This window comes from Quercus lobata, chromosome 11 (assembly GCF_001633185.2).
Source record: "Quercus lobata isolate SW786 chromosome 11, ValleyOak3.0 Primary Assembly, whole genome shotgun sequence".
Taxonomy (NCBI): Eukaryota; Viridiplantae; Streptophyta; class Magnoliopsida; order Fagales; family Fagaceae; genus Quercus; species Quercus lobata.
Window position 1 is genome coordinate 4,285,148 of NC_044914.1, and position 12,578 is coordinate 4,297,725.

Consider the following 12,578-nt stretch of genomic DNA (forward strand, 5'->3'; position numbering starts at 1 on the left):
AGTTGAAGCATACTTTCAAATAGAGATTCGAGTCAAGTTTATTCTAAAACTAAGAGTATGTTTGGGTTGGCTACCACTTTTCACTCACATTGAGTTTTGATGGCATGAGAAATTTCTTAGCATATGCAGTGTTTTTGAACTTGAACTAATCCGCTTTACAAAAGGCAATTGAAAAAAAAAAAAAAAATTTTGATTTTCTTTGTTTTGTTTATTTATTTATTTTTTTTGGTATTCATTCTCAGAATTTTGTGGGTAAATTCCCTGCAAACCCTCACGAGACTACAACTCGTCCACTAGTGTAAGCTAGGGGTTTAAAGGCTTGTTGCATACGCTAAATGCAATCGAAAATTCCAGCGAAAGTGGATTAGTTAGGATTTTCTTTTTCTGTGTTTTTAATTTCTTTGTTTTGTTTTGCTCGAGGACTAGCAAAATGTAGGTTTGGGGGTATTTGATATGCATGAAATATATACAATAAAGTACTCACATATTTACATATTTAGCCTTACTTTTATGTTATTTTGTGACCGATTATATAATATCTTTGTGTTGTAGGTAACAAGGGCTTTACATGCAAAGTGGGGCTAGGCCAATTGAATCAAGCCAACTTACATCCAGCCAGGCATGAATTCAAGAAAAGACCAACCCAATTAAATTTAAGTCCAATTGGAGCAAGGAATCAAAGGAAATTTGCGCCAGATCCAAGTCCAATTCGGATTAGGATTCCAGACTGCACATCAGTTAGTATTTCTAACATAACTTTCGGCTCAGATGTCCAATCGAGATGATTCAAGTTGGGCTGGAACGATAACTTAAAGGGCTACAACTTTGTAGTTTACCAAAAGTCCAAATTCTGACGTTAAATGGGCCAAAATAGTCGGTTAAGTGAAGCCTAAAAATCTGGGATTTTCTCCAAACGGGAATTCAACTTGTAATAGGATTCTTTAACCTATTTAAAGGCTCTTTAGGGCAAAATTCAGAGAGGCTGAAGCTAGTGCTAGGGCTGAGGACTGAACATATAAAGGCTGCGGCTAGGACTGGTGCGTAGGAGCAGAACGTGTTCTTTTTGTCTATGGCTTTTCTCTAGCACTGTGACTATTTCTTTCTCTATTTTATTTGTTTAGTTTAATGGTTCGTATTTTATTTTTATGTTCTCTTTCAATTACTATGAGTAGCTAAATTTATAATTAGGGTTGAGGATGAAACCTTGTTAAGGATTATCAATAATATTTATGTGATTTGATTTTTCTCACAATAGTTGTTCTTTAATGATTTAAATTGTTCTTGCTTCATATCAATTGACTAAGATGAGATTCTAGATATGAGTTCAATCATGTTTTTCTCATGATTTAGGATTTGTCTTAATTAATTGAATGCTTGGTTTATTAATTCTTGATTATAAAATTGGATATCACTTGTGATTTGTTTGTCAATGGATACAATTTATGATTTGATTTTTAGAATTGGATATATCTTGTGATTTGTTTAGCTACAGATACAATTGATGATTTGGTTTTATACTTAAGAAGAAAAGAAGAACATACTTTAGATTTTTAAAATAAGGGTTTAAATGATGATATTTTCCATGATAACAAGATTGACTTCTAGATTATCATGTAGTGAGTTGGGAAAAATTAATGATCATAAATATATGCCGATATGACTTACAAGGCGGATTCCAAAACCTTAATTCCTTTCTCTTAATTGTTTACATCTTTTTATTGTTTTATATCTTTTGCTTAGTTTAACTATTTGCTTAATTTTATAATTTGCTTAGTTTATTTTATTGCAACCAACCAATTTTTATTTAAACTAGATTAGGATTAATTTGGTTAAGGTTTAATTAATTTTCCTACATTCATACAAGTCCCTGTGGGTTCGACCTCGTTCTTGTCAAACTATACTTCGGTACGGTTCGTACACTTGCGAGTATTTTAAAATTTCACAACATGTAACTGGATCGAATAGATCGATGTGGACTGAATGGACCGTATGGAATGGATTGGACTGAATGGACCGAACAGGACTGATTTGATCGAAGTAGACCGAATGGACCGAAATTTGACTGAATGGGAACTTGACCGAGTAGACCTAACTGGATTGAATTGGCCAAGTGGGCCATATGGACCTAATTGGACCGAATTGGCCAAATTGGATCGAATAGACCTAAGTCGACCGAATGAACTGAAATGGACCGAATAGACATAAGTGGACTGTATGGACCTAACTAGACCGAATTGGCCAAATTGGACCGAATAGACCTAGGTGAACCGAATGGACCAAATAGACCTAAGTGGACCATATGGACCGAATAGACCTAAGTGGATTGTATGGACCAAATAGACTTAAGTGGACCGTATTGGACCGAATAGACCTAAGTGGACTGAATTGGTCAAATTGGACTGAATTGACCTAGGTGGACCGTATGGACCAAATTGGACCGAGTAGATTGACAACATGGACCGGATTGGACTGAATGGACTGAACAGGTTCGAATTGACCAAAGTAGACCGAAAGGACCGAACTGGACTGAATAGACCTAACTGTACCAAATTGGACCGAATAGACCTAGGTCGACTGAATGAACCGAAATGGACCGAATAGACTTAGGTGGACCGTATGGACCCAATTGGACCGAATAGACCTATGTGGACCGAATGGACTGAATACACCTAAGTGGACCGTATGGACTGAATAGACCTAAGTGAACCATATTGGACCGAATAGACCTAAGTGGACCGAATTGGTCAAATTGGACCGAATAGACCTTGGTGGACCGTATGGACCAAATTGGACCGAATAGATTACCAAAATGGACCGGATTGGACTAAATGAACCGAACAGGACCGAATTGACCAAAATAGACCGAACTGGACCGAATTGGCCAAGTGGATGTCTCTCAAGCACAAAAAATAAAAGAGGAACAGTAATTTGAAATTCTTGTTAGTATGGATCCGGACACAGCATTAAGAGTTCGAAAACCAGGGCGTTACACTTCTCCTCCTCGATGTGACAGTATTTCCTTGTAATAATCTATTTCTGGCTTAATGTCAGTGCTTGTCTCTGACATATTAGAAACAGAAACTTGATTAATCTAGCTGTGGAACCTGTGCTTCTAATCTTTGTCATGTCAATTTGTGGTGCATCGGACAAGTTGGAACATGATCCACAGATATAAATAGAGGGCTAATGATATGTGACAAATGCAATACAATACGAATACAATGATATGTGAGTTCTTGAAATATTATGGTACTTTCTACCAAAAAAAGAAATATTATGGTACAATATGGGAAAGAGCATAACGATTAATGCAAATTACATTATGATAATCTTCTAACTACTTATGGGAAAATTATAAAGTACTTTTTGTATTTCACTTTATACTCTATCAATCACAGTATATTATGTATTTGATTTTTATTTTTTAAAAACTTTGGTTATTTTATAAAAAAAGTCAAATGAGTATATATTAAGTTGTGATTGATGAAGTATAAAATTAATAATAAAAAAAGTGAGATAAAGAATTTTTATTCTTTCCAAAACACAATGACATGATGCTCTTTTCTTTCAAACTTATGGTAGCCACTATAAATGCGAGAGGGAGGAGGACCCACGTTACCATATTCGGAGAGCACCTATTAATTACTTTTGGTCATGAGGTTATGTTAAAGTGTTGTGCATACTCTCAAACAATTGCAATGAAATCCCAAGGTTTAGGCTACTATCTCCTTCATCCTCATTATATTAATTGTTTCATCGGCTTAAAAGGTGCATTTCCTAAAACAAAAGGCAATCAACAATGAAATCCCTTTCATACTCTCAAACAGTTGCAATGAAATCCCGAGGTTCAGGCTACTATTTCTTTCATCCTCAGTATCTTCATTGTTTCATCGGCTTACAAAGGTGCATTTTTTGAAACAAAAGGTCATTAGTAATGAAATTTCTTTCATACTCTCAAACAATTGCAATGAAATCCCGAGGTTCATGCTACTATCCCTTTCATCCTTGCTATCTTCATTGTCTCATCGGCCTACAAAGGTGCATTTTCTGAGACAAAAGGCCAATAGCAACTGGCATCAGCTAGGAGCCTGTTAAGTTACTACTATATATAACTCCGTTTGAGATAATTTATCTAGTTTTTTTTGTTGAATGTACAGGAGATAAAAACTAGAAGCTAAAAATACTATAGCAAAAACTAATATTTGGGCAAAAACTATAGCATAGGACCCACAAACAATCAACTTTACCTTATTTTTTAACAAAAGGTTATGGTGGGACCCCAATGTGCTAGGCTGATTGAACAATTAAGCTCACTTACGCCACAGAAAGAAAATTTCTTTGCCAGATCCGCGTGGGCCTACAAATAGTAGAAACAGTAAGCTTGCATTAAGCAAATTTTTTTATTTTATTTTATTTTTTTTAGAAGCTGTAAATTTTATAAAGCAATTTAGGTGCATCCTAAAATCACACACTAATCTCTACAATAAGACGTGGCTTTTGGTTAACTCAATTGATAAAATCTCTTGTGGTTAAATAAGAAATTTGAGGTTTAATTCCCTTATCTAAAAAAAAAAAAAAGTTCAATCTCTTATACCAAAATTGATTAGTGTCTTGGTCTGATAATAAAGAGAGTAATCATTAGAAACGGATGCTATAAATTGAAACTCTAAAAAAAAAAAATCTCTACAATAAGATAATAACTGAATAGGTCTCATAAACGGGTGTCCTTGGAGCATTTGTTAATAGACAATTTTAGAAAAATTTTAATACCATTTTCATGAAAAAAAAAAAAAAAAAAAAAAAAAAGCTGAAAAAAAAATCAATTATATTTTTCTTTTTCCATAAAAATATTTTAAAAATATTTCTACGTAGGATTGTAGGAACTGTGTAATTCAAATGAAATGTTACTCCTAAAGCCTTAACTGACATTGACTTGTAAATTATAATGTCTTCTTTAAATAATAACGTTAGAAATCACATTTTGCATGATATGCACGTGATGAAAATTTATGTACCATAAAGTAAAGTAAGACATAAAAGTGAATTACGAAGGAGATCTATTCAAATCATAGACAGCCATTGACGTGTAATTAGGGGCATCGGTTAACTTTTCTTTCACTAAATTTCTAACATAGAAGTGATCAAATTCAAATAAATGTCACTAGCTCCTAAACCGACATTGACTTGTAAATTATAATGAGTTCTTTAAATTATAAATTTATAATGTTAGAAATCCCATTTTGCATGATATGCACGTGATGAAAATGTATGAACCATAAAGTAAAACGTACAAGTGAATTATGAAGAGATCTATTCGAATCATAGACAACCATTAACGTGTAATTAATGTCTTTGCTATCCTTGATTTATTTTTATTTTTTTGGTTTAGCACATTTCATATGTAAAATTTCAACCATACAATTAAGCTTGTAGTTTAATTGATACTTTCCCATACACAAAGTGCTTGAGAGTCTAAGAGAAAAAAGTTTAATCTGCAGGTTAACAGTTTATCATTATTATTGATAACAAATCAATGATGTGTTTGTTTTATTTGTTTATTTATTTATTATTATAATTTTAAATGGAAGAGGTTTTTTTTTGGGAGGCAACTTAATGGAAGATTTTCTTATTATGTATTTTGGCCTTTTATTTTATTTTGGGTAAGAGTTTCTAAATAGTTGTTTAGTAGCTAGGTGGAGCCAAGAATTTTTGTTTTGTGGGGGGGGGGGGGGGAGATAAAACAATCTTATTGATTTGTGATTCAAGGAAAACAAAAACCACGACATACTATATACATACATACATGTCTACATGAGGCACTAGTTAAAAAAAAATCTTAAATCCAAAGTATAAGTCATAACTCATATATAATATTGCAACATTATTACATCAAAAATTTTTATTATTGTTATTTTTACTAACACTCAAAAATATTAACAAGCTAAACACCCGATTGACAATCTAAAGGTCATTTTTTGTCTTGTGTTTTACTTATTTTTATGAAAAACCATAAGTCCATAACGTTCATAGAAATTAAATATCAGTATATAACAAAACTAGACTATATTTACAATTATAAGAAATGATATTCATAGAAATTAAATATAACAAAATCACTATGAGAAACCATAAAATAAAAATAATTTAAATTCAACCAGATTAGACAACTATAGTAAATAAATTAAAAATCAGTTTCATAGCACTTAGTAGAAATTGAACTAAAAAAGAAAATAATAAAATAAATCTAAATTATACTTAAATAGCACAAAAGAAGATAAAGAAGAAGAATAATTTTGTAACATAGAATGCACTGTGGAAGAGAAGGAATTGTATGAGAATTTAGAATCGGAAAGGAAAAAGAATAAAAAAAAAAGACTTTTATTGGTTTGCATTGTACTTGCAATATTGTAAACTTATGTTATAAACGGAGAAAATGGGCATTTGCCCATTTTGCCAAAACTTTTCAGCAAAAAGTCCCATATCTGAAACTATTTAGGGAAATGCCCTTGTTTTGAAATTCAATTTTTAGAAAATTGAGTTTCAATTTAAAACTCGATTTTTAGACAATCGAGTTATAGCGAACTGAAAATAAAAAAAATTAAAAAAAATTTCTAGAACTCGAGTACTTCACATGGAACTCAAGTTCCAGAATTTTTTTTTTTCCCTAAGTCCACGTTCGCTATAACTCGATGTTCCAAAAATCGAGTTTCAAAATAGGGGCACTTCCCTAATTAGTTTCAAACATGGGGTATTTTGCTGGAAAGTTTGTGAGAAATGGGTAAAAGGCCATTTTGGCCCATTATAAACATATAAAATGTAATAAAGTGGCACGTGGGAGGGAAGGCTTTGGTAAAAAAATAACTTCCTTGAGAGTTGTTTATCTTATAAATGTCATCACAAACTTTTTTATTTACAAGTATACCACTTTTGTTTATAGGTGAAAAATTGGGATTTTTTTTTAGAGCAAATTTGGCTAAATTTGTTGAAACATGCCAACCCCCCCCCCCCCCCCCAACACACACACACACGCACACAATGTGGCTTTGCCCCTGTTAGTAGGACTTGATGGATGATAGCTTGGGTAATGTTAACTCAGACCACACATAAAAGTTAATTTCGCATATGATATTTTTTTGTGGATATTGACATCTACATCAATCATGAAAATTTTGTGTGGCTCTCTCTCTTCTTTGTTGCTCTTCCTCTCTCAATCCCACTTCGCCTCAACTCTCAATCTCTTATCTTTTTTTTTTTTTTTGCTGAACCAAAAAAGTAGCTCAAACCATTATTGTGCAGAATTGTTAATGATATCGCTAGGAAGAAGCTCAACTATACATTTTGGAAGAAATCACTTATAGGAGAGGTGGTTTCCATTCGTAAGAAACCAAAAGTGTTTGTTACTTTTTTTTTTTTTTTTTTAAGTGTGTAACTTTATTGTTTTGATTCTCTGGAAGCAAATAGGAGTAAAGTGCTTGACAGTTGACAACCCCATAGTCTAATGGTCCGTTTGGATTGAGAGGGAGAGATGGAGAGTAGAGTAGATTTGACCCAAAATTAGTCTATTTTCAGCCAATTCTACTTGATTCTCCTCCACTCTCCCTCCTTTCCCTTTCAATCCAAACGAGACCTAAAAAAAAGCCACATGCCACACATGCATGACAATGAGTTAACCAAAATGTGAAAGAGGTGAAACCACGTCACCAATAAATGACTGAATATATAGTTGTAGGGACACGATTTGCAGCCCAAGCCCAAAAGGTATGGGGTCTTAGGCCAATGAGCCCAGTACAATAAATTTATAGAGAGTGGGTTAAAGAACTGGGCCTTAATGATATTGACAACGGCTAGTATGGGTGTAGAAGATGACTAAGCAAGAACAAAAAACATAGAACCGAATGAATTCCCTATCCGAGGAGACAGGTGTTCTTATAAATCAACTAAACAGAATACAAGTGCAATTGTCATTCCCACAATGTTCCTTTTTCTCTCTTTCTCCCCTTTTCTCATGGAGGGTCTCTCTTATTATATAGTCCCTCTTAGACTCTCTTCACCCTACACTTGTCAATCATTTGGATTACTACTTGAGTACTTGTCCCATCAGACACCTCTTCTAGCCTTTTATGAGTTGTGGTTGTTAAGACAGCACTGTTTAGGGGTTTTCTCCACATAAATGTGGATAGAAAAGTAGCTGTAGTGCATTTAATGCGGTGGTAGTAGCTTTCCCGTAGATATTTTTGGGGTTTCCTTCTTTCTTGTACGTTTCTGGAGTACGTCCTTGTCACTGAATGCTTCCTAGAAGGTCGCCGTGATCATTAGGATCTATGCTTGACCTATTCTTAGCTTGTTCGAGGAGACACTCCTCCTCGGACCACTTTCCCATTCATGATTTGTTCATAAAGTCTTTAACTCAAAACATTTTGTACTACTTGTTCGTCTTTGAATTACTTACCTCCTTGGACAGGACCCAAGGCCCAATATGTGATTTGGGCCCTTAACCCCACAATAGTAATTTTATATATAGGTTTGCCTTTGTAACATTTATGTCAATTATGTTTGGATGGAACATGCTTCTTTAGTAAATTTAAACATGAATCACATAGTAATATAAGAATTGCACTTTATTATAGATGTAAAAACGAGTTTATCAAAAAAAAAAAAAATTATTAGATGCAAAAAAAACACACACATATATAACTCAACATTATAAATTATATATACTTACAATTTTAAAATTATTAATTATTTATTTATAACATCGTCAGTCCGACCATCATTTCGACTTCGGTTGGACCAGAAAACCAAAAATCATCCTATATTTCGATTTTTTGTTCGGTTCAATTTTTAAAACTATGATCATAATAGATGTGGTGTGAAGGCTTGGAATTACACCTAGATTATGGTAAACCATGAACCATGTGGTTGAGGCTGTAGCTGCAAGGTGGATAGCAGTTGTAACTTCAACAACAAAAGGAGAGTGTTGGGAGAGTAGTCATGGATCCCTCTATTCTAACTGTACCATTCAATTACAACATGTTTATGGGATGTAGAAGTTAAAAAGAAAATCAATCAATTTTTACATCCATGCGAATAATTGCTTGGTGCAATATCCAAATCCGATGGTAGGATCGAGGCTTTGAAATTCGGATTCCAATATGTGTGAGGAGGATGGGGGGTGGGGGAGGGGGTCGGAAAAGTCTGTTATAATAAACATCAACATCCCCCATAATTCAATGTTGGGCCCCTATGTCTTAATACGCCCAAAATACACGAGGACATCACATGCATAGATCGTAGGTACAAGACAAATATATTCAAGTATATAAACCCCATCATCCACCAACTCTCACCATTATCTCTCCATAATTGTCACCAAATGGAGTCTTCCTCTTCTTGGGCTCTTATAGTAATGGCATCACTAGCAGCCTTAGCCTTTCTCTCAAAATTATTACCCTTCAAATCCCACCAGCTAAAATTTCCACCAGGTCCCAAACCTTGGCCAATCATAGGCAATCTAAATCTTAAAGGTTCCCATCCCCCCAAATCTCTTCACATACTGGCCCAAAAATATGGACCAATTATGCAACTAAAGTTTGGATCTTTCCCTGTTGTGGTTGCCTCATCTGCTGAAATGGCAAAGGAATTCCTAAAAACACATGACCATGTCTTTGCCTCTAGACCCAAATCTGCCGCTGGCAAGTACTTATCTTATAACCATCACAATATCACGTGGGCACCTGCTGGACCATATTGGCGACAAGGGCGTAAGATTTTCCTCTCTGAGTTGTTTAACTCAAAACGCCTCGAGTCCTATCAATACATTCGTGTTGAAGAAATGCGTGCATTTTTGTCACGCCTTTGCACATTGTCAGGGAAGCCGGTTGTGCTTAAAGACCATCTCTTCCGTTTTACTCTAAGCAGTATGAGCAGAATTATATTAAGTAAGAAATATGTTAGTGATGAGTCTAAATACGAGACCTCGATAGTGAGACCAGAAGAATTTCAAGAAATGATAGAAGAGTTGTTCTTGCTAAATGGGGTGTTTAATATTGGGGATTGGATACCGTGGCTCAATTTCTTGGACTTGCAGGGGTACGTGAAGCAAATGAAGGCTTTAAAGAAGAAGTTTGATCGGTTCCTTGACCATGTGTTTAACGAACACAAGAAAAAGATGGAAGGAGTGAAGGATTTTGTGCCAATGGATATGGTGGATATATTATTGCAGCTGGCTAATGATCCAAATATAGATGTTAAGCTCACTTACGATAGTATTAAGGCACTCACCCAGGTACTACCGCTACCTTTCTAAAGTTATTTTTTCTATTTTTCTTCGACTTTACCAATTCAATTATATATACATATACACACACACAAAATAAATAGATCTAATTCTTCATCACATAATATTCTAACATATCATTTATCAAATCAAAATCAAATAATGCGTATTCTTAATATCATCGTTATATAACATGTCAAATAGGATAAAAGAAAAAAATCTTAATGAAGAAAGAAAGCCGAATGTGAGTATAGTAAATTAAAAATTAAAAAAAAAAACTTAATGAGAGGGAAAAAAAAGGGATAAACATTTCATAGGTGAGTAGAGTAATGACAAAAAAGGAGATTAGAAATAACAAAATCTTTTTTTTTACATTCTCGCCCAAATCATCATAACACTCAGAATTTAGTGGAATGGATCCGAGTGGACTGAAATTTGGACCTAAGTGACAGAGACGGTGGTTGATTCATATTGGTTATCTAAGAGTAATGGAACTTTCTAGCTAGAATGAAACAAAATTGACAATAATGTGAGGAATGAATAAATTCTCCTCCTACACTTGCTTATTTTCTTCCCATGTTTTCTAGTATGTCATATTTACTTTTGATTGACGTTAGGTATACTATAAATTTTACTACATAAATTTTACAAACTAATATGTTACAATTACAAATTATAAAAAAAAAAAAAAATTAATTCTGACATTCATTTATGGGTAAAACTTACCTTATGTATATTATATTAGATTTTCCAATTCCTAAGTTAGATAATAATTACTTTAGTAATTTTTACATTAATAATTTTTTTGGGTGGATAATTCGATAGTAATATACTAACCAATTGAATTATAAAATTTTTGGTGATTTTAATATTAATTTAACACAATGAAAAATATGAATTTGAACTCTGAATGTCTTAGGCACATTAAGAGATGCCCACCAATTGAGCAAAAAATGCTTTTGGCAATTTCTCATACTAGTATTGACACTTTGTCAGGATCTACTAGCTGGAGGCGTAGATACCTCTGTAACAATTATGGAATGGGCAATGGCCGAATTATTAAAGCAACCACCCCTCATCAAAAAGGCCACTGAAGAGCTGGATAGAGTAATTGGGAGAGAGAGATGGGTGGAAGAGAAAGACATTCCAGAACTTCCTTATATTGAAGCAATTGTGAAAGAGACAATGAGGAAGCACCCTGTGGCTGGATTACTTGTACCACGGTTAGCTCTTGAAGATTGTGATGTAGTTGGTTACAAAATTCAGAAAGGAACTAGAGTCTTCATAAACACATGGAGTATAGGGAGAGATCCTTCATTATGGGATGCACCTGAAGAGTTCTGCCCAGATAGGTTTTTAGGAAAGGCTATTGATGTGAAGGGACAAAATTTTGAGCTACTGCCATTTGGTTCAGGGAGGAGAATGTGCCCTGGCTACAACCATGGACTAAAGGTGGTTAGCACTACCTTGGCTAATATGTTGCATGGATTTTACTGTAAATTACCGGATAACATGAACTGTGAAGATTTAAGCATGGATGAAGTTTATGGATTTGCAACAGCTCTCAAATTCCCACTTATTGCAGTGATGGAGCCTCGACTTCCGCTTCATCTGTATTAGTTGTGAATTTGACATGTAACACCTTCTCTTTGATGTACCTTTTTGTTATTATGACACATTGCTACTAAATAATTGTGTCTTAGTCATGTATGATGTACCAAGTCTCTAGTTTCGTTGAAAATAAACTTTCGAAAAAGAAAAGTTTGGTTTGGTCTACATTTTGAAATATGGTGAACAAGATTGACAAATGTGTTTTAATAAATCTAATGTTTAACTTTTTTATTTTTTTTGGGTAAAATACAGTTAACACCCTTGTGATTTTGGCTAATGTCAACAAGGTTCAAAACTTTTCAAAACTAACTAGCTTGGTTCCTAAACTAGTAAAGCCAACTTGGATCCTAAACAATTACTCTCTCTCTCTCTCTCTCTCTCTCTCTCTCTCTCTCTCTCTCACATAGTGATTAGGGACCCAGTTGGTCATTGTTTAAAAGTTTTGGACTTAACTGACGTTAACCCAAATCTTATGGGCATTAACTGTATTTTACCCTTATTTTTTTATTATTATTTTTTTTTTTTGTTTTTTGAGTATAAAGTACAAACCAAATGTTTTATGTGGTCTCCCAAAACTGTTTGAACAAGAGTATTTGGGTCACAATTTATTTATAAGTGGGTTAAGACTCAATCCTACAGATTAGGCCCCAAACTTCTCTTGGTTCCTCTCAATTTCCTTATGTTTCCATGT

At 34.0% G+C, this 12,578-nt stretch overlaps 1 protein-coding gene across 1 annotated transcript; it reads left to right on the forward strand.

The window, feature by feature from the left end:
• Nucleotides 1-9,348: 9,348 nt before the first annotated feature.
• On the forward strand, nucleotides 9,349-12,052 carry LOC115969078 (dimethylnonatriene synthase-like). Its single transcript, XM_031088642.1, has 2 exons — nucleotides 9,349-10,285; nucleotides 11,273-12,052. The coding sequence occupies exons 1-2, from the start codon at nucleotides 9,374-9,376 to the stop codon at nucleotides 11,894-11,896; spliced, it is 1,536 nt and encodes a 511-aa protein (XP_030944502.1). The 5' UTR covers nucleotides 9,349-9,373; the 3' UTR covers nucleotides 11,897-12,052.
• The last annotated feature ends 526 nt before the right edge of the window (nucleotides 12,053-12,578 follow it).